This window comes from Bombus pascuorum, chromosome 12 (assembly GCF_905332965.1).
Source record: "Bombus pascuorum chromosome 12, iyBomPasc1.1, whole genome shotgun sequence".
Taxonomy (NCBI): domain Eukaryota; kingdom Metazoa; phylum Arthropoda; class Insecta; order Hymenoptera; family Apidae; genus Bombus; species Bombus pascuorum.
In genome coordinates this window covers 3,927,041-3,949,532 of record NC_083499.1, presented here as the reverse complement: position 1 = coordinate 3,949,532, position 22,492 = coordinate 3,927,041, and the positions used below count along the sequence as shown (strand labels likewise).

General features: G+C 38.3%; 1 protein-coding gene and 1 long non-coding RNA gene across 7 annotated transcripts; both read left to right on the top strand.

Annotated features, from left to right (window-relative positions):
* The first annotated feature begins 1,675 nt into the window (after window positions 1–1,675).
* On the top strand, window positions 1,676–21,139 carry LOC132912681 (uncharacterized). Of its 6 annotated transcripts, none has more exons than XM_060970311.1 (8): window positions 1,676–1,781; window positions 9,094–9,244; window positions 9,846–10,028; window positions 11,005–11,315; window positions 13,828–14,393; window positions 14,768–15,079; window positions 16,962–17,066; window positions 18,596–21,139. In XM_060970311.1, exons 2-8 carry the CDS (start codon window positions 9,145–9,147, stop codon window positions 19,422–19,424), a joined length of 2,406 nt encoding a protein of 801 aa, XP_060826294.1. In that variant the 5' UTR covers window positions 1,676–1,781; window positions 9,094–9,144; the 3' UTR covers window positions 19,425–21,139. The 6 variants fall into 6 exon arrangements, with proteins under 6 accessions (XP_060826294.1, XP_060826293.1, XP_060826290.1 ...); XM_060970310.1 differs by lacking the exon at window positions 1,676–1,781 and adding an exon at window positions 2,294–2,639; XM_060970307.1 differs by lacking the exon at window positions 1,676–1,781 and adding an exon at window positions 2,294–3,157 and having other exon boundaries at window positions 9,090–9,244.
* LOC132912682 (uncharacterized) lies at window positions 12,467–12,775 on the top strand. The gene is made up of 2 exons (XR_009659260.1): window positions 12,467–12,700; window positions 12,731–12,775. It is a non-coding gene; the product is annotated as an uncharacterized LOC132912682 (long non-coding RNA).
* Window positions 21,140–22,492: the final 1,353 nt, after the last annotated feature.

Genomic DNA, 22,492 nt, shown 5'->3' with positions numbered 1-22,492 from the left:
ACTGTACGTAATGTATGTACACTATACAGTATTTTATTATTTTTATAGTGTATAACAATTTCTAGAATATTGTGGAAGTATAGAATTCTATAATTCGTTGCAATTATTCTACTCTAATGTCATATGTACAAGGCTTTATGTAATTTTAATTCAAAACATTACTATATACTGAATCGATAATGTCGCATGTGACATGAAAATGGTAAAGGGGCTGGGTGACCGACACAACGTGAGACACGAAGAAGCATTGTATGTTACGTCTATTCTACATGTCATCTGTGGTACTATCTCGTCTGTGCCAGCACACCACTGAATCGATAACGTCGCATGTGACACGAAAATGGTATGGCTGGTTAGATGATCTCCAGAACTTGGGACACAAAAAAGCATTATATTTCACATCTATTTCATACTTCGTCTGTGGTATAACAAAACCTATGTACTTTTGATCGATCGGTATTTCAGAACATGTGAAGTTTCATAATATGCTAAATTTATGGTTTATTCTATACTATGTCTGTACCATCGCATAGCCATTCAATTCTCGTCGATAACGCAGATTACTGTAATTTACTGGTTTCCGACATCGCTTCTCTCAACATTACACAGAATTATACAACAAACTAATTTTAACCAGAGAACAATACGTGACTTCCGATCCTGTTCGTTTTTAAAACTAAAATCAGTATTTCAAAGTGAAAATCAGTATTTCAAATTGATTAAAATTCGTTTATATGTTTATTACAAATCACTAGCCTTCTTACATCAACTTCTATTATAATTTCACTTATTACTGGAGTAACGCAAAATTTTCAATAGGAAGCAGGAAATATATATAGAGTAATGTATTTTATATTACAAAATTCAGAGAAAGATCGGAGACGAGGTAAATTCTAAAGATTCTATGAAGAAATTGATCCTATCGGTATCGAATTTTTCTATTAATAGAAAGCTCCTAAAAACTTAGCCGCTCCGATTCACGCTTTACGCTCGGTGCTTCGATCTTCCACCCTGTAACCTTTAATATACCTATATTTCTTATAAAAGCTATCTCAAAAAATAGTATTTATAGTGGAACGAATTCCACAGTTTCTCTTCTATTATAGTCATTCTCTTTCCTCATTGTTAGAAATAATCATTTCCAATCTGCACAGATCTGCTCTATCATCCACCCACGACCTTTCTACCCTGCTGCAAATTACGGAATCTTTCTCCTAATTAAAAGACGGGTTCTGCCAAAATTTTTTCACGATATCCATCCGGAAACGATACGAGCCTCCCACAACCCATACGAAAGCTAGCAGAGCACCCTCGTTCCAAGAATACGAGCATCCGGCAAGCAACTTCCGTCACCCTTTTCCTACAACTTTCTCAATTCAACGGACCCTCTGTCGTTTCGAAAATACGGGCCTGCATAAGACCCAATGTTCCAGACCCTTCCAAGTAATGGTTTTCTCCACAAGGACCTCGGAAGGGCCTCCGTAAATTCTCCTCCCACCCCAGAGAATCCGCCCCTCGACCGGCTGACTGCTTCGTTGTGAACACGTGTAGGGAGGTTCGCTTCGGTTCTTAGTATACGTGCGTGCGTGTGAGTGTAGCGAAGAAGGAAGAGACAGGCCGACACTGTGAGGCATTGCGACCACAGAGGCACGCACACATGCGTGAATGCCTCCATACAGCGTCGAGAGTATGCACCAACACACGTACAACGATCCGTCGTCGACTCCGACATCATCCTCGTCGTCCTAGACGTTTCTCTGCCTGTGCTGGATATGTGCTGAGTGAGAAAGACAGAAAGAGAGAGAGTGACGAAGAGGGTGGGAGGAAGGGAGGGAGGGGAGGGAACAGGCTCGACTGCTCCCCCTAATACTGCAGGATTGAATGGGCGAGGAGGGTGGTATTGGGTTCCCTCACCCCACTCCCACCACCCACACGCCGCTAGCTCCCAACCCACCCGCACCACCCACTTCTGTCCGCCTGCCACCCCGCCTGCCCACCCACTCGCCACCCGACTGCCGTCGAGGAAACAACCTGCAACCGAACCAGCACAACGTTTCCTCGAACAACGAATTTCCATCCTGGGCAAGGCTGGTTCTCGTCACACCGCAACAACATCCAGTGAGTACTCTATAACACGTATCGTATCTTCACCATCACCTTCGTTATTCGTCGTCGTCTTCTTCTTCTTCCTCTCGTACGGGCGAACTCGTTCGCGCGCGCTTGAATTTTTCCCTTGCACTCTCTAGGCCCCCCCATTCCGCGTCTTTCTCTCCTCCTTTCGTTCCGTCCTTCTTTCTACCGCTCGTTTCACTCTCACCGAGATCGACAACTCCTGGACTTCGATTCTTCGTGATCTTTCATTGTGTCAGTTAGAACTTCCTCGAGTTGAACTGTACTCGGCGTGACCCTCGATTCTATCAGTATGTAACGTGCGTACTGTGCTCGTGCTACGAGGAATCGAACGAGTGGACGGACCAACGAACGAACCAACCGCGATCGATCGGAGAGCGAGAGTGACAGAGTGACTTGAAGAGTGTGACGCGGAACAGGCATCGAGAGAGGAAACATGTACCGTGGGCATCGCGGAACGAAGTTACACGCGTGACCACCGAGAAGATAGCGACCCTGTCCTCGTGTAGGTAGCTCGAACACTTTATCCGAATGTGTGGTGTATTCTAGCACGATCCAACTTTAAGAGAAAACGCGTTTCGAAGAAGAAAACGCTGGTTCGCGCGCGAGTGGTTAACGCTAGTATCACGGTGCGCGGTACGCGTACGAGTGAACTCGAGAAGAGAACAACGAGACGATATGCGTCGCGTGTGCGTGTATCGCTCGCCGGATCGCGACGATTACTCGCGTGCTTGCTCGACGTGTGTGCGCGCCTTCGATCGGCCTACCAGAGGCGGAAGAAACGCAATGGCCACCGAGAAACGTTCTCACGGAGACCAGAACCGAACCAGTAGAATTTCTTCGATCGTAATGGGAAATCACCTACGCTTCGTTGCTATGTGTTTCTGCGCGGCTACTGTGTCTTCCACAGTGCTATACAGACACCGCTATATATTTATAAATGCCTGTGTGTCGCCGTATGTATGCCTGTACGCATGGAGGAGTTGCACGCGCGCGCGCCGACGCCGAGACCCGCTCGCCGTCCTTGGTTAGTCGGTAATAATTTCCGGATGAATTTGAATGGCACACTGCGCGCGCCTTCTCTACCCCCACTACTTTTCACTCCCACCATTCGACAATCTCCCCACTCTTGCATATCTCTGTCTTATGCCATCGCAACACTCCCCAATGCCGTTTCTCTCCCTCTGAACCTTTTTCTCTTCTTTCGTTTCTTCCGCTCTTCGTTCCCTCGAACGTTCCTCGTTGTATATACGACAGCTCCCCATGCTCTACCCACCCGCATCTCCCCACCAAGCTTAGGTTTTCTTCGGAGACAGTGGTGCTCAACCGGCGCAGAACACGAATCAAGGCACCCTCGCCATCTGTCGCCTTCGGGACATGTCCTCGATCGTTCCGGAGGGGAATATTGATTTATTCGTCGCCGGTCTAACCCCTTCCACACAGCGCGATCGTTCTCGCCACCACCCCTTTATAATACGTATACCGAGGTACACTGAACAGTATGCGTTCTTATACACGTGTACATAATATATGAGTAGCATCCATGTGTACATATTTCGTACGTATGTATACCTATGTGTGTATGTGTACTGTATGATCTGTGTGAATACGTATGGTACCGACGCTTGGGGTTTCCAGAGGCACCCTGTCTTTCTCTGTTCTGCTCATCTCTTCCTCTCTGTTTCTCCCCCTAGTTTTCACGCGGCAGCAACCGTGGCTCGATCAATACGCGACCAGGCTCCTTCTTCCTCATTCCGGACGCTGCATCCCCCAAAAGCGCGTTACATCGCCGCGGAGATCGAAATCGATCGATCTATGCCTTAATAGGGTAGGATCTAGTTCGATTGACAGGATACTCACCCCCTCCAGAGTCGATTGGCCGGTTAACGAACCGCGTTATGCGTTGCTCACGGATTGATTTTGTTGTTTCTGGAATGCGTTGCTTCGAAGCGCTAGGATCTCGGCAATGAGTAATTTATTCGCGCTCTGGACGATTATGGGGTGGAGCTATTAATTGGAGATCGTACTTCCGTTAATGACGGAGTTTATCTTTAGGAATTGTTGGATTAATTGTGATTACGATATGGTATAGTTTTAAAGTGGAATAACTTTTTATACTCAAAGGGTAGTTTCGATCCCAACTAACAATACAATATTTATTGTTCGGGGGTTCATTATTTTGTGATAAGTAAGATTATATTTTGAAGCATTAAAATAATTTTTAATAATCGAAGACCGGATATAAGTCTCAACCTTCGATGTGTAATTCAATTTTACATACGTGTTTAATGTTAATTTAGGAATCATTAACGTATTATGAGAAATATCGATGTTGAGATTCGATGTTGAAATTAGCTTAAAGTTAAGGAAATTTTTAATTCTTAATAGACGTAAAATGGTTTCAACCTGAATTACAAATTCAGTTTTGACTAATTCTACGTTTAATGTATGTACTTAAATAGACACTGGAAAATCGAGAGTACCGTTGAAACTTGGTAACAGTAGGTGGTAGCTGTTTAGCTGTTTGCATTGGGGAGAAAAGAGGTCTGTTGAATGTCTGGATACCTCTGTTAGAACAGTTTTGCTTTTGGTAAACCATGTGGCTGATGAGTTTTTCCTCCTCCGTGCCAGTTTGAGTGGCATAGACCCACGAAGATTCCCATATCTTGGGCATGGGAATCTCAGCACGATTATATCGGTCAAAAGGGTTTTCAATGTGTTCTATAAGATTGGAGGAGCTGTTCGTGACGTTGTTGATTTCATTATTCACTATAGGGCTCGATGAAGAACTGCTCGTCTTTATGCTCGATTAGTTTCAAGGATCCCTTGCGACGATCAGACCTCCCCTTGTGTTTGAAGTGTGGTAAATGGAATTGGCATCGGGCGTGTTTATCTAATTACATTTTGCCCTTTTGTTTCATGTTTTCGAGAACAGCCAAGCTAATCTTTTAATTGATGTCGACGATTCTTTGCGGAAATTTTATTACCAAAAAATGATTGTTGTCCACTTGATGATTCTTTTTGTTTCGTTTTAAGGGTTCTGCGCGCTATTTAGTACAATATTAGACCTCGCATAGAAACGAATACAATTTTTAACTTTTACAATTCGTTAATAGAATTTTAAGCTTTTATGATTTATTAATGCAATTTTTCCAAATCTTTAATTTATAATAGTTCGTATCTACAAATTCAATGTAAATTTAGAAGATTTGCAGTTTCATTAAACAGGGCAAAGAATTCTTAAAAATTTCATTTTCATTTCCCTTTTCATCTTTCATTTTTATAATTCAATTTAATTTCCATCTTTCTTCCCTGTCTTTTTATTTTGCATTTATTACGAATGTCTCCGATTCAAAATTTAATTTGTCTTTTCTCTTTCCATATTTTGCATTTATTTCGAAGGAATTCTTATCCTTTGATCAGCTGTTTTTCAAAGAAGAAAGACACGAATGGGAAACGCGCTCGTTAATGGGGCGAAAAGGAAGTGTTGTTCCTTGATGTCGCGTGAATGAGTTCGAGACGGCAGGTTTCACTCTTGTTCCACTTCTAAGTGAAAATCGATAACTCTTTTTAGTCAGCCTTCTAAATTGTAACTCGGTTCAAAGGCGAAAGATTTCCCGGTTCATGAATATTTAGCAGCCGATAACACGGAGGCGGATTTTTCATTCTCCTTTCATCCCCTCGAGATACACCGGAAAGAAGAGTTAAGACTGCTCACGCTTCAGCAAATTGTAAAGTGGTCTTAACTTCGATCCAGTTTCTCGAGATCCTCGAAGCACGTTCGCAATTGCCCCTCGATCCTTCTTTATTCATTGTGGTGCGCTTTCAAAGGACATCACGACCTACCGAGTGCTTTTCCAACATGCTCCAACTCTCGAGGGTTTCTTACTCTCTGAAAACATTCGGAAAATGAAGAGGGCAGGCATTAAACAATTTACCAGAGTATTTAACTTCGTGGCCTTTCTTCAGAATTTTTCATTTATCTCCGTAGAACCATTCAACGATTGGCGAGAACATTAAAAATTCTATCACGTGAAGAATTCCATTTTTCCTCATAAATTATCTTTCGGAATTTGACAAACAATATTCTCTCACGCGCCTCTTAAGTATCCTCCACTCTTTGAATACAGATATGCGATTAAAAAGTTTACTGGAATATTAGATCCATTTTTCAGAATGTTTAGTTTCAAAACGCCTGGAAGTTGCGCAAACAGGTGAAAGATTCTTTCACGTGGAAGATCGCATTTTTCGTGGTAAATTATCCTTTGAAAGTGAAAAACGAAGATTCGTTTGAAAACTGTCGAATCGTGAAATTCATTCCTCACAGTCTCTTCACTAGACTATCTATGGAAATTCGTATTTCCTTATTTACATCACTTACAAGATCGAACTTAGACAGAAAAATATTTTGTCTATTTCATATTGCACTTTCAATATTTCACAACATATATTTTTGTGTAGTATGCGCATTCTATGTGCCTTTGTATTTACAAATTTCCCATAAATGCATAAATATTCTGCAGTCTATTCATCAGTTTCCAAAACGCTTGTATAGTGCGAATAAAATAATTATTCTGCATGCTTGATTTCAAAGTGCCCTTAATTGAAGATCCGTAACGACGATCAGTGCTTCTAAACGGACTATAACAGCCTCGATTCTAATTCCATCGCGGCGTCTACCTCCAGGGAGAGAACTCGTTAACGCTTCCGATACAGAGTTTCGCGTCACCACCGGTTCCTGTCATCGTGATGGAACACCAGCCGCGATTTCCTAGTACACATTAGCCCTGTATTTACGTTCGTACGCGGCCAGAATGTCTTTCAGCTTGGAATTGCTATTACGTTGCCGTTGCCTCGTTTGCGCTTGACGATCGGGCGTCACGATTGCCTTAAGGCTAGTACACGCTGCCAAAATGATTAAAAATATCTAAAATAGACGATAGAATTTTATTAATTTTTGTACGTGTTGCAAAATTATATGTTTAGTTTTAATACTTTGAGTTTAATACGCGAATTTAAAGGAACATTTCACTTTTTAATGTATTTCTTTTGGATTTGTATTTCTCTTGGGAAAGTTTCAAATATTTGAATTAAGAGAAGGTTTATATAATATAATAGAGACATTAATAAGTATCGTTGAATTTTTCTGGAATTTTTTCTAATATTTGTTACTGTTCTAAGATTCCAAAAGTCTGAAAGATTTCTGTGAAACTTATGAATATCACTACTATATTACTACAACACTACAACCCTTGGTTAAGTTAAATATTCGAAGCTTAAATAGAAATAGAATAGAATAGAAAGTATGATTTTGAACGATGTCTTTTTATTTATTCTTTATTATCTTTCTGCGGTCAATATAGTGTATCTTAAATTCAAATATTTTAAATACAAATCAACATGAAACTTTTCTCAAGCATGAACGCGGTTTAGTCTAATGAATCCTTGTCGGTAACTTTTTCTTCGTCCACAGAGCAGAAGGTACATAACTAGAAACTTGTTATAAGAAATAGAAAGAAAAGAAAAAGAATAGAAAAAGAAAGAAAAAAGCGCAATGGAATGATACATCGTTGATTACGTATAACATTGTATTGTTCTCAATTACGTTAACCGATAAGATTGCATTACGAAGCGTTTTCGTAGGTATGTACGTGGCTTAAGCGCCCGTCAGTCGGCTTCACCGAGATACCTCAGTTGTCCTTAACGTTTTCTGACCGGGGTGAATCGATTTTTCAGGTACATGAAGATAGAAGGCGGCTTTGGGGAACAAGATGTTTTAGTCGGCAGCGTTGCAGCTGAATATATACAAGATAAGAAGATAGGGGAAAAGTCGATGACGCGGAAGCGATCACGTCTTCTAAACACAAAATCGTCCTCTAGATTCGCACAGCAATTGTTTTTTACAACTTTCACCTTGCAATCTTTTGCTCTTCTTCCGATGAGTTTTTACAAATGTGATCATTAACGGCGATGATATAGAATGATTACACTATACAAAATTAAATTCTGTTACACAGTATGAAATTATAGTATTAATATTTGTTTATCATCGTTGAGATTTTTATTCAAAGTTTCTTCAATTTGTGATTTAAATTACTATCAAATAAATGATTTGTTAAGCAGAAAGTAATTTTCGTGCTTAATAGGAAATACAGCTTTTTATTCTCACGTTTCCAATTTGTCGGAGTTCAGTGGCAGTGACCGGGTATGTTTGTACATAGAAACGTAATATCCGACCGTCAAATTCTAGCGTTATGTATTTTTCCTTCTACAAACTGTTTCGACGTTACGAATTTCCGAAGAATTGAGCGCTCGACGGGAAACGACATTTCATTTACCAGCCTCGGTCTCCTTCATAAAACAGAGTCAGTAAATAATATGACTCCACTTAGCATCAAGAAAAATTAACTCTATTCAAACTTTAGTTTTCAGTTCTTTTCCATCTTTTTTTCTTTTCTTTCTTTTTTGATAACACAATTCCTACAGGCGTGAAAAATCCAGAACAGTATCTCAAAAGACTGTATTCGTTATCCTCGCGCTAGAATATTCGGTAAATTATCACTAATCTACTCCGCTTTCTTTGAATCGCACTTAATACCGACAAACTCCCGTTCTTTATGTAAATATGCCACTTGAGCTGGCCAGCGGAAAGATTAAATCTTGTGGACGATTAGGGGCAACGCTTTGGCAAGATTTCATTAAGCTTCAATGAATCAATTAGCTCCCTTCGTCGATACATCTCTGTGCGAGCGATTCTAAAAAAAGACGTACCTAACGAATACCGAAAAAAGAAAGGGAAGAGAGAAAGTACAAAAGCAATAACGGTGGGTGAAAGTGGGGTTCTAAGTGTCCAAGTATGAAAAGGGAGGAACCCAACCTTTTAAAATTCGGGAGAAAAATACATTTGAAACAGGAATTATTAGTTACAACCCGGCTTACGGGCGTCTTTCGGTTCGCAGGTAGGCGAAGGTTTATTGTTCCAAGGATAGGGGGTGACCGGCGGTGAGTGGGAAGATGGAGGGTAGCGGTGCAGGAATTAGCAGGCTCGACTGCTACGAAGATATGTTTAAGGAAATAACCAGAAAATTGTACGGTGAAGATCCTGATCATAGAAGTAAGTGAATTTAGAGATATTTATGTGTTCTTTAAAATGATAGATTTAATAACTTGTGTATGTGTTACTGTGGTAGAAAAATTTAAGTATCTATTATTGAACTGCGTACTGCGTTTTAAACAGAAAAAGAAGTCTTCAAATAAACTAGAAATACTATATAGTATGCTCTTTGAAAACTCTCTCAAGCTTAAAGGTTTATATTAAGGGTTTAGATTAACATGTATCACTACGGTAAAGGAATCAATATTTTTATTAATGAGGCGTGTATCACATTTTAAAGAAGAGGTAATAATTTTCAAATTGAGTATAAATATTAAAGTGTACTTTTAAAATTCAAGTTTAACGGTTTGCATATATTACTGCAGTAAAAGTTACTGAAAGTAAGGAGTAATTGCAAGTATGAATATTAATTGAAGCGGGATAAATATTACGGTATACTTCAAACGTAGCACGCTTTTTGCTTTGGTGAATCGAGATTGTTATTTTAATATTTAAATCCATAAAACGTAATGACGCTCCTGCAGAAAACAAAAGATGTTTTGATATTCTGTAAAATAAAATAGCAAAAGAGAATGTAGCTTATTATCTTCGTTTATCATAGCCTCGAGCGTTCAGAACGAGTTCGAAACTTCTGTATCGTACAAGACTGAAGAGGATACCGGAAACGGGACTGATAGTGATGATGGAAACTGGACCTGCGAAGAGGAGCCTTTGAAAGGCACCGATGGAAGTCGTATTGCTGCTTATCACGCTGGAAAAGCGACATGGAGGTGCTACGAATGCGGTTCGTATAATACATCTAGTAGAATTTAAAAAAATTGAACCACTTCTGTTTGAACTGTCTTATCTTAGATATAAAACATAAAATGAAATATTTTTAAAGATGCCAGAGGGGATGTAGGTTATTTGATAAATTTAATTTATAGATTTTAGATATTCCTCTAATATTCCCCGGTTATATATTATATATTATACATATATTAATTATTAATAGAGTTTTGTACTCATAAATATTATGAACATTATAGAATTCGTAAGAATTTATAGTCATCAATACAATACATTCCTTTATTTGTCTAATTATTAGAATGACGTTGGTTATCGAGGACAACATGAGCTATATAAAAACATGTAACGTTATGTGGTGATATAATAGGTCATCGAGCACGAAAGCACGGATAGATACACAAATCGACACAGAGTTCAATATATAAACAATGCGTGAACGCAATTTGCTGTGGATGTGGATACTTCGTTCCTTCTCCAATACAAACACTTTGTATGACGTACTATGTTTCCCTAATAGTACCTGAGTTACGGATTTCGTGACTGTCCTTTGGAAACGGAAAGTTTCTCGTGAATAATACTGACCCTCCGCCCCCACCTCTCGTTTCTTCTTTTTCTTGGCCTTATGGCTTTTCGGGTGGTTCAACTTCCATTCATTACGAAGTTTGAGTTCGGCGAGTGATCGTTGCGTTCGACACCGTTTGACAGTTTGACGGTGTTTGAAGACGCTTACAACATTTGAAGACGCTTTACAACGTTTGACGATGTTTGAAAACATTTGACAGTGTTTGACGATGTTTCGCGATACTATCGTATGTTCTATGCAAATTGAAGTGATGTATAGATATACTTTACAGAAGTTTATTACCATAAATTAAAGAAACAAAACGTTTCTGGAGTTACTTTTGTCATTCATTGGCTAGGTCGATATTCTAGACTAATGAATAAATTTACAAACGCCATAATTTCTCCAGGCGATTTGATGGGAGGTGGACCACGGGATGTAGCTGAACACTTCATGGAACTTCATTCGTCAAGGATTCTTGGAGACGATAGCAGAAACAGACATCATTCGCCTTCAAAGGATTATCTACAATCCGAAGAATTAAAAGTGGAAGATGTGATTTCCTACCTGGAAAGGCTGCGTGAACGAGTGGAACGTGTGGCACCACCATCCAGGAGAACTCAAGAAACGCAAACAGTGCCTGCAGCACTCTTACCTGTCACCTCCACCTTTCTGTTACAAGAATTACCATCAGCTCCTGCACCACAGCATTTGCATCAGGTATGCCTCTGTTCATTGTTATTAACCAAACGGGAAATCTTTCAAATCAAATGAGTTAGCATGGTTTGTTTATATCACGTAAAATTGTTCTGTAACACAATTAATACTAAACATACCAGCGGCGGTCAAATTTAACCATATTTAAACTTTATCATATCGCTTCATAATTTTTGACTTTTCCTAAAACATACAATACAATATATTTTTCGATATTTAATTTTAGTTTGCTCTTTTATTTTCTGAGAAAAATTTGTACTCTGCCTTACCTACCGTGAGCGTCGTCATTTTGACCGCCCGACAAAATATTTTAGTTATTCTTAAAATAAATGCAATCAGTACAAAGAAAATGCTATCTCCAGGTCAACTAGCAAATGAAATCAGTAATAGCAAATAATAACAGCTGTTACAGCCATAATCTAGTTATAAGATATAATCCATTCCTCAATCAAGATATCCATCAGTTGTTGAGATATATCAACTCAGGCCCATAATAATCCTAAGGAACCGTCACAAAATTTATCATTCTTTACAGTCCATTGTTACAAACATTTTAAAAATCGAGAACTTTCTTAGGGTTATTGCTTATTACGATAAAACACGGGAAAAGCTTTCCCAATTCCACACTCGAATAACCGTTGGTGGAGAACGGTCAATACTCATCAATATTTTCGTATAAATATCGCTATCACAGATCATATTTTTACTAGCTATTGTCTTTTCGACTAGAATACATCTCGGTTTGTTAGTCAATTAGTCGACATCTAAACTCGTTATCTCTAAAACTCAGACAGAAAGCATATCGGAGTGTTTTGTGTAAAGTTGTTATAAAAGGAAAGTAAAGCATATTAAATTTGACAATAATTTTATATTTTGTACATGATATTATTCTGTCATAAATATTTACCCTAGAAATGACAAGACTTTTCAAAAAAAAAAATCAAAAAAAATAACGGACATAGATAAAAACTGTTCAGTGTGCGATAAACAAGAAATTTCAGCAACTGAAAACGGCATGGAAACACATGAAAGGCTATTTACAACCGAATCAGAATTGAATATTATAAATAAGGGTTCACGTCCAGGGAAAAAAGGAAGGAAATTATCGTTAACAGCAAAGAGTGAGACTGATGTATAGGAATTGGGCCCGATGGAACAGTTTGGAGAGAAATAGATGCAAGTCCCAAACCTAGCAGAACATCAGTTCATAATATTCTTAGGAATATGCGAAACGGCATATAATGAAAGGATAAGTAAAAACAACGGCATTTTATCTTATCATTGATTATCGTATAAGGGATCATATAATAAAATGTACGGAAGAAGAAGTATTTAGAGTATTAGGGACTAAGAGGGAGCTAGATGCAACAAAACTAGACGCATTTATTGTTCTGTTATATGCCCGCGGTGCATATCAGGCAAAAAATTTAGATGTCTCATATTTGTGGAATAAAATTTGGAGACCTGCATTTTTTCAAAAACAATGAGTAGGAATGACTTTGCTAAAATTATGAGGTTTATACGATTTGATAAGAAGAGCGAAAGAAGCCAACGTTTACGAACCAATAAATTTTCAATTGTATCTACAGTATGGGGCCAATTTACAGAGAATTCACAAAATTGTTATAAACCTGGTGCATACATTACATTTTACATAAAGAATCGCGGGAAAAAGAACCATGCAATAAAACTATCAACAAGTTCAGATTCATTACTACAAAAAATTTGTCAAGTAAAAAATTGTAAAGGTTACAAAATTACGAAAATTTGTTTAAGATGCGGGAAATATTTATGCGGCAAATGTGCAGTTGATAATAAGATAATTTGTAAAAAGTGCAGCGAAGTTGAATAAGATATATTTCTATATACATAAAAGTATAATTCTATTTAGGTCTAAAATTGAAATTAAACAAAAGTAAATTTGGACGAAATTTTATGAAAGTATGTCGTTTTATATACATTTAGTTATAAATTAACCATCATCTAAGTAAAATCACAAAAACTATTACTTCTTTAATCACCGATCATTTTGACCGCACACGGTAGGAATAGGTATACACGAAGTGTCGATAGGTTTAGTGTTAAATATCTTACAGTTTATACAATCCTATAGAATTGTAAACTATATTTACTCCGACAATTCTATATTCCGTGATGAGATATAAAAGTTTGACATGTACCAAAATGTATTGTATATTATGCATAAATGACTATTTTCTGATAACTTTTTTCTATACACGCGAGGAGTGGACTCACTTAGATTTCGAGATATTCATGAAAAACTGCTGGTACAACTACAGTGAATTCTGTCTACAGTTGCGTGTCAGTAATTAAGTTTTCGAAAGTTTCAGCAAAAAAATATTAATTTTTTAAAGAAGTGTCTGCTTGATTCTATCCACTGCAAAAATTACAATTTGTAAAATCCATTGTCTTGACGATAAAATGAAATCTTCTCTCGACTCGATAGTAACTCAATTAATTAACAAATAGTATTCAAATTTTATTAATTTTACAGAACACCACAACGATGTCTTCAGTGACAGTGACACCGAGCGTGAAGCGGTATAGCTGTCCATACTGTCCTTATGGAACGGATCGCCGCGATCTGTACACACGACATGAAAATATTCACCGGGAGGAAAAACCGTTTCATTGCTATATCTGTTACAAACCATTCAACCGCGCTGATCATGTGAAAAAGCATTTCTTAAGAATGCATCGCGAGCACGGTTACGAGTTATCAAGGATACGCAGACCAGCTGGATCTAGTCCACCAAAGCCTCTCCAACAAGACGCAGGAACCGCGAATACTGGAAATGTGAATACGAATGGCCAACCGCAGCAACAGCACACAAATTACTCGTCAGGATTTAATAACACCAAAAATTACCAGTTGCAGCCGAATGCTGGTAATAATACAGCTACTAACGCGGGGGGAATTTATCAAGGAACATCGATGCCTGCTCCGGGTATTATGCAACCTGATGCAGCGAACTGCGTCACTGGGAGAAGGGTACAGAATGGTGGATGTAACAGCAAGAGCCATCTTAAAGGAAGCTCTAAAGGTGCTCAGGAACGAAGGTGAGATTTCTTTGGAAAATTTGATGATTTTATAGTACATATAGGAGTTGGTGAAGCTGCATGATGGACAAGAAAAATAAATAATTGAAGATTTTCTTAATAATTGAAGGTCAATATATTTTCTCTTGGAATTGAAACTAAAGATTATTCGTTTTAAATAATACAACGAATTGAACATTCTTATCAATGATTAAAGAATACTCTTTTAAAATTGTAGCTAGAAATCGTTCATTTTTATCGATTATTTAATATAAGAAATTCCTTATTCTTATTAATGACTGAAGTAATTTCCTGTAGAGTTCAGGTGAATAGATCGTTTCGTTCGAATCAATAGGCTGACTTAACAACCGATTAATACAGTCGTCGTTTTTTAGGTACACTTGTTGCTACTGTTCCTGGAGCGGCGTGGACAACTGGTGTTTGAAACGGCATCTAAACACACATTTGAAGCCGTTTGCTTGCACCCTTTGTGAGTATAAAGCGGCGCGTGCCGAACGCCTAGCCACCCACGTACTCAAGGTGCACAACAGACGGCAATGCTCAAGGTGCTCGTTCCTTGGCGAAGACGCAGCCCAATTACAGATGCACCAGCTGCATGTGCATCGAGTCAGCAGTGCTACCGCACCCGCGACCTCTACTACTCAAGCTACACCACCGCCTACTAATCGCCATCAACAACCTTTGCAGTAAGAATGTGTTTTTGTCTGTTTCGTTAACGTATTATGGAGTAATTGATATCCTAATTGTATTGGCCGTTATTCGTGTGATGCAGTAATCGAGATCTGTTTATGAGAGAAAATGGATTAGAAATGTATGAAGGATGATCTGCGAGAAAAGTTGTTGATTTTGAGTTGTTAGGTAGGTGCTGAGATAGGTTGATAAAATGAATGATTAAGAAAGAAGAATTTTTAGAATGTTATAAAAGTACATAGATTTAATTGATCTGCGATGTTTAATTGATTTGAAATATGAATTGGATTTACTTGATAGCCACTCATATCAGTGAAATTCTTCAATTGACTAAGACTTTATATGTGGACTATCTACGTTGTATCTTATGACTACAAAATCACCCAAAAACTTGATCATGAGAAACATCTTTTTCTTTCCAAAAAGAATAGATTATACACACTGGGAAAAGATATTATATAAATGAAATAGTAACGATACATAGATAGCGATTTACAAATTTGACTATTAGACTTTGCATACTTCTAGTATCACAGATTTTGCTGCACTGTATCCCCGTAGAGTTGAAAATTTTACTATGGTTTTATAATTATAAGTCGTAGAGCGTATTTACATATTTCAAGAAATTATTCACACGTATCAATTATATTTTTAATAATCGTCCTGAACAACATTCTTGCTACAGGCACACTTAAAGAATTTCACATAATCTCCACAATATATAAATTCGACATACTGCTCCACAAACTCATTCTTTGCTTCATCTTCCAACTCATTTGGTTCCAATCGCCCAGAAAGTCGTGTCGAACCATACGAAAACGCGATTCACACGATTCGATCCGAACTTCGAAAATTCGCGCAACATTTTTCTTCACGCGCTGTTAAACGAATCCGGATCGGACAGTTTCTCGTGCATCTTCCGCCCTGTAAAACTCATCGAACCGCAGTGCGCTGGTCTGTTTAGTTTAGAGGTTTTGCCACGACACACGAGAACCGGGAAATTCATTAAAACGATTTAATTGGAAGCCGATCGGACGCGATTAATCCGCGCTCTCGTTACTTTTCTGGTCGCGTCCCGTGGGAAAGCAAGTGTGTAACGAGCGGTCGAGCCGGATTTAAACTTCGATTCCCTGCCCCGTTTCTCTAGTTCGTTAGCCATCTTTACACAAAACCATTCCGCTAACAGAAATTAGAGAAAAGTATTACGTATATATCGATCACAATGAGTTACGAATTAATTGGGATTCGACCGATCGTCAAAAAGGAAAAATGTGAATTTTGTGTATCCGTATCTGTTTTATTATCCGTATACCACGTTTTGGTGCAAATTCTCGTCATTAATCATTTTCGTCCAGCAGTTTATTACTGCACCTCCTTATATTCAATCGATGAACAGTGGTTCACGAAAGTATTTAAATATTTCCCATAATTGTTCGATTATATCGACTAAAAAATGATGTGGTTTAAAACGAGTAGTGTTTCGGAGAAATGGTTATTATTTTATTTTTCCATGGAAGATAATTGCAAACGAAAGGCTTTTGCGTGCCAGTAGAAATTAATCTGGTGCACATTTTCAGATTTGTTTCAAACGTTACCTATATATAATTATACTCGTTAGGTGCCGTTATAATGTTCATGAAATTTCAAATTGTTTCGTATAACGTACATAATATATTCATAAAATGTTTCTAAAAGTGTTCAAAGGCTCTCGGTAAGTTACTGCATGTTGTGCATCCAACGTTGTTGGATCGCATAATTGTTTGCTTCACTTGGCTTACATTTCGAAATTATGATCGTATTACGATTTATTCATTGAATAGTAATATTGCAATTAGCTGTAATATGTGCTTTCTACATGGTTAATTATCGAATTTACAGTCCCGCAGGAGGAGGACGGCCACCACCTGGTCCACCAGTTTTTCCAGCTCCAGCTCCAGCCATAGCACCTGCTACCACTGTGATACCACCGACAACGATACTCGGGTAAGCATCTCGCTAACCTTCTGATTCCCACGCTCCTAAGCTATTTTATTCGTTTTTGTTTCTGCCCGTCCGTAATTCACTCGTTGGTGCACAGAGATCGACGAAGCTAACTCCGCTCGTAAATTCGAATTCGTTTGCTCGTTTGTCCCGTACGACAGACAGAACATGCTAGTTTTTGATGTTTTTTAATCGGGAATCTGTATGTCGAATAGCATGAATCTTTAAATCACGAGATTTCACGCCAGTTTCTATTAGTCGATATCTGAATCTTTAGAGAGAAATGTAGATTTGATGTCCACTGTTGGAATTTGTAATTTCGGTATTATTCAGTATATTATTATTTGCAAGATCGGTATTATTAGACTATAGATAGTAATTTATTTTAGTTTGGGTTATGTTATTTAATTTTCGGAGGATTGAATTTTGCATTGAATTCTATGTTTTATATAACGAGAATAATTGAAGTATACAGAAACCAAATTCTACACCAGCTTTTTTAAAATTGATAAAACATAAAATAAGTACATTCTGATATTAAAATTGAGCAACTTTTACATTATGGACTTCATCAATTCGGCTTTCCAGTCATTCGTACAGAGTTTTTTGTTGAACTACGTGACCCAATTATTTCTTGCATAATAATCAAACAATACAAACTTCCAAGCCAAAAATTGTAGATCTCCTTTACAATCTTATAATCTTTTATCAAAGAGGATAGTCAGATAATTTGTGACTCGTATAATGTCACTAATATTAATTCAATTGTGCGAGAGTACCCAGTTGAGAACTAGATATCAAGTAATTCGTTTAATTCACCCAATGCATATTCTGACAGTGGAAATCGTATTTGTAGCAAATTAAAGTTTGTCGTTTAACGCCTTAAAGTACTTTTACTAATAAATACCTAAACGAACATTAGCGGCGTCGTGTGTGCTCGTAAGTTGCGAGTGCGATTCCTGCGCTTGCTTTTTTTTATATTATGTTCTATATTCGCCCATTGTACCAGGTCGACGTTATTCAGTGACAGATTGAATCGTTCTGCAACATAAATTCTCACGAATTTCAAAAGGGTAGTCCATCTTTCAACAACTATTGTCTGCTAAACAAAAGTCGTTTGTAAAATTTATAGATCGATTTTGAATAAAAAGATTACAATCTGTCACTGAAACTGCTCTTCACCATTTCGCCCGCCCTCCTACCTCTCCATTTTCTGTTACGTTGCAGCGTCATTTTTTAGTTTTTTTCTTTCGCGCCGTGTGCACGCTTCGTTTGTTTGCTTTCGGTGTCGCCAGGACACGCGGTGTCGTGCACGTTCCCGTGCTTCACTTTCGTTGTCTGTTCTTCTCTCGTTGTCACTATCTCTTATACTCTTCTTCTTTAAAAAGTAAATAAACAAAGCAACAACAAAAAAAAGCCAAAAAAGAAAAGAAAAACGTCTCTTGCCTTCGTCGCACGGTCGACGAGCGCTCGTTCGTTGGTAGAAAAATGACGCGAACGTAACTTATGGAACAGTGCCGCGGTGGTTGCAGCCACGAGATGGTAAACTCCCCTGCAACTGCAGCGACAATGGCGTACCCGACCTTGGAGGAGGAGAGGCGGTCGAGCTGGCACGAGCACGGCCGCGACCACGACCATCGTCGTCGCCATCGTCAACACGACGCCAACCAGATCGTCGATCACCATGAAACCGAGATACTGAGACGCGACCTCGTTTCGTTTTACGCCGTATACTCGTCGAGCGTTGAGCAACACGACGACCGTCATGTACACGACGAACCGTGCACCGGTTGTTCCAGTCGTGACTCTACTTCTACTTTACTTAATCGTGATTTTGCGCACAGCTACCATGCCGTTCCCAAAGCGAGCCAGGGACAGTCAGCCACGGAGCCGTCTGAGTTTCCTTGGCTAGGAAACATCCAGAACAAACCGTACGAGAGGCGACCGAGGAAGCAGAGTCAGCCCAGAAAAGTGACAGGGGTCCAGGAGTTCGATGACGAGGACACGACTTGTTCTGAGGAGGAGAACCAGGACAAGAAGCTAGAAGAAACATCCAGTTCTGTAAAGAAGTGTCCAACCAGGGCTATCACCTTGATAAATATGAAAGCTAGGTATAGAAATCAACTGAGTAGAAGAAAGTTGCTCAAGTGTCATCTATGCCCCAAAGATGCACCTGCAAGGGGATCAATTTGTTCAGCGTACCACACCAAAGTCTCTCTTATTCTTCATAAACTATGGAGACACAGAAGGAACGAAATTCTAAACAATTGGGTAGCTAGGGATAGTTCGTTGTCACAACTGCCCTCCATCACGTTGAAGGCGACGGTATTCACCAACCCTGGATACGAATACGACAGATAACACTCGATAATAAAGGCAACAATGACGAACGATCGTGCAGATGGATCTCGAAATGCGAATCTAAAAAGCTGCTTTTCGATCAGAGGAAATATCTTCTCCTTTTAACAAATTAATTTTGTAATAAAAATATCTTTTTATTATGACAGGCGGAAATGTTTTTGTAAGAAGTTTTGTTCAGAGGTTGTACAAAGAGGACTTTCCAGAAAGTTATTATTAGGATTTAATTTGTTCTACTGCTATTGTACTTAATCGTAATAATAGGGGATATTTTTATTAAAGATATTTTTTATTACAAAGTTATCGATCTCATGGGAGAAAATATTTGACGAAAAGGGTTCCGGTGCCTTTCGACATTCATCGCTTTAAACTTTAGCTTCCGGATTCAGGGTATTTGTATCGTATTGGTTAAGAAATCCGTAGCCTTCGTCTTGTTCGGAGGATAATATCAGATGCTGTGAAGCGAACGTCCGTTTCTGAGAAATTATTCGTGTTCCTAATCAAGACTTCGGACCACATCTCGTGTGAAGTTTGAGGGTATTGATCGATTTGAAACGAACGGTCCATGTTTGGTCGATGAACTACGGCAATAGGTGCGGAAACTTTCTCATAGCCAACGAAACAATTTTAGATAGAAAAGAATTTTGTCGAGGTTGTAGGGATAAGACGATAAAGGAGCCTTTCTGCTCTCGATTAAACCTTTTCCGGACGGGACGATGATTCTAAGAAATTCAAACAGCGAAACATTTAGCACATAAGAAGCAACTAATCGAAAGTACCTTGAGACTCGAGTTTTTATCCTCCTGAGCACATTCATCCGCATTCCAATTTAGATTACCTACGACGAACGTCGCGAAGACCATATTTTTCAGAAAAGATAACAGATAAAAAAAGATGACAAAAAAAGAAATGCAAATTAAAACGATGTTAATGTTGGATGATCGTCCCTAATCGATGTCTTGTGCGTATGTCCATCGTCCGTCTCTGTAATTACGTAATTATTTTCGTTTACTGGTCAGTCGATTTTGCTAGCCTAAAATGTATTTGCGGTGGGGCTGTGTCTAGTCAAAAAAAAGAAAAAGAAGAAGAAAAAGAAAAAAAAGGAAAAAAAATAGAAAAATAGAAAAAAAAGACGAAGGAAAGAAATGATTGAGACACGCGAGTCACGAAATTTGTGCCTAGCCGTCAGACAAGCACCATATTTATATAAGGGATATTTGTACAAAAAAACATCTTGTTTACGTTATTATATGAAATATATTATGGTTATTGTACTTAAGCAGGGGACGTGAGAAGCCCAGGCAACTGTAGACTCTCAGAGAACATCCATCCCATCTGTTATTTCTTTGAGATTCTGCGATTTCTGGCTTTTCATTTTACACTCCCTTCCATTTAAGCATACGAGCACAAATGGAAAAGCATTAAATTGTATTTCTTTTATAGTGATCGCAAACCGTGTCTTTCAAATCATTAACTTTAACGTTCTAATTTTCTTGCAATCTTTATGTATTATTATTATTCATTTTTCTAATTGGTAGCAGAAGTCGTAATCTTTTATTATTGCAAAGATAATTTTCAAACTTTTTGTTCCGTACTAAACTAATTGCTGCAATACGTTAATTCAAGTACTATAAAATTCGAGAGATGTTCTGAGAAAAATTATTTCAATTAAAAAGATTATAATCGTATGTGAAGTGAAATAAAATATGTTGAAGTCACAGCTGGTGTACACTTTATTTCTCAAAACTACAAGATATAGTTATCGTCCCATGTTGGATTCGTGCAATTTGTCTTTTACGAACAAGATATGTGTCTGTTTCTTTTATAAAAGTAACCGTATCGAATGTTGATATTAGCAGCGTAAGAGAAACTCGGCTCGAAAATGTGCCGGCAGACGTCGCCAAAGTCGTCACAACCGATCGATTTCCGGGTTTTCGCGCGAAGTTTCACACAATCTATGCTTCTTTTTCTTCTAAACTTGTCAGCAACGCAAAAAATATATCGTTGAACTTTTTCTCAAACGTGGACCGCGTAACATCGACTCGCGTAACTTCATTTTAACTTTTTTAGAAACAGGAATTTTTTAACTTCGCTCCAACGGAAGGCTTCCGGCTCCCATCAACAATGTTAAAAACTTGATTCAAAATTTTTAATATACGCGAGCAAGAACGGTTGTTGAGTATCGTCCAGAAAACTTAAGTCTTTATGCGGAAGAGAACCCGAGAAACTTAATAAACTGGAAGTAAAGATGAAGCAGCGAGAGCTGTGAGCAATTTACAACGTAAATAACTAAACTTCGTCAGGTGAGTTCGTAAATCGTAATTTCTCGAATAGTTCCTCTTTTTGCTTTATCGAATAAAAAGTTCGCGAAACTTTTCAAGTTGCAAATTTCACGGTAAAGGCAACTGCAAAGAGCGCATAGCAGACGGAAGTCTTTGTAAAGGTATTTAGTAACGATCAGGTGCAATCTCTGGTAACGTAAAACTGAAGAAAGCACGCAATGTCGACGACAGTCGATAATTGGATGAAACGCGAAACCGCGTGGCTTCTATTTTGTTCTCCTTGCTGCTGAATAATGTTTACGAATCGTTCAACTGTGCTTTCACATAACGATTCCAGCCTGTCACTTTTCGAATAAAGAATGAGTTGGGTTTGTAATTTATACCCGAAAAAAATAAGTAACTCTCATAATTTTCGATTATGATCCTGAACGAGATTAACTTTTAAAATGCTGTTCTCATTTCTTTCATTCGCATAAAAAGATTTATTAATTGTTAACAACTTGCACTTTATGATTCGATGAACTTCGCTAATAACATTAGTCGAATTGTGACAAGAAAACACGAACGATAAAATACACGTGAAAATTGTGGCGAAACTAGTTCGAAATGCGTGGAAACATTACTCCGAAATTTGAGTCATAAATTACAGCAAAGTGAGGGATGTTTCTGTGAAACGGAAACGACAGTTCCAGTGGTTTGTTTTATTCGAATGCGCGAACGAATTTACATGCTCTGTCACTTTTATCAGGTCAAAAATTCGACTGCACACCATCGCCACTTCTCGCTTAG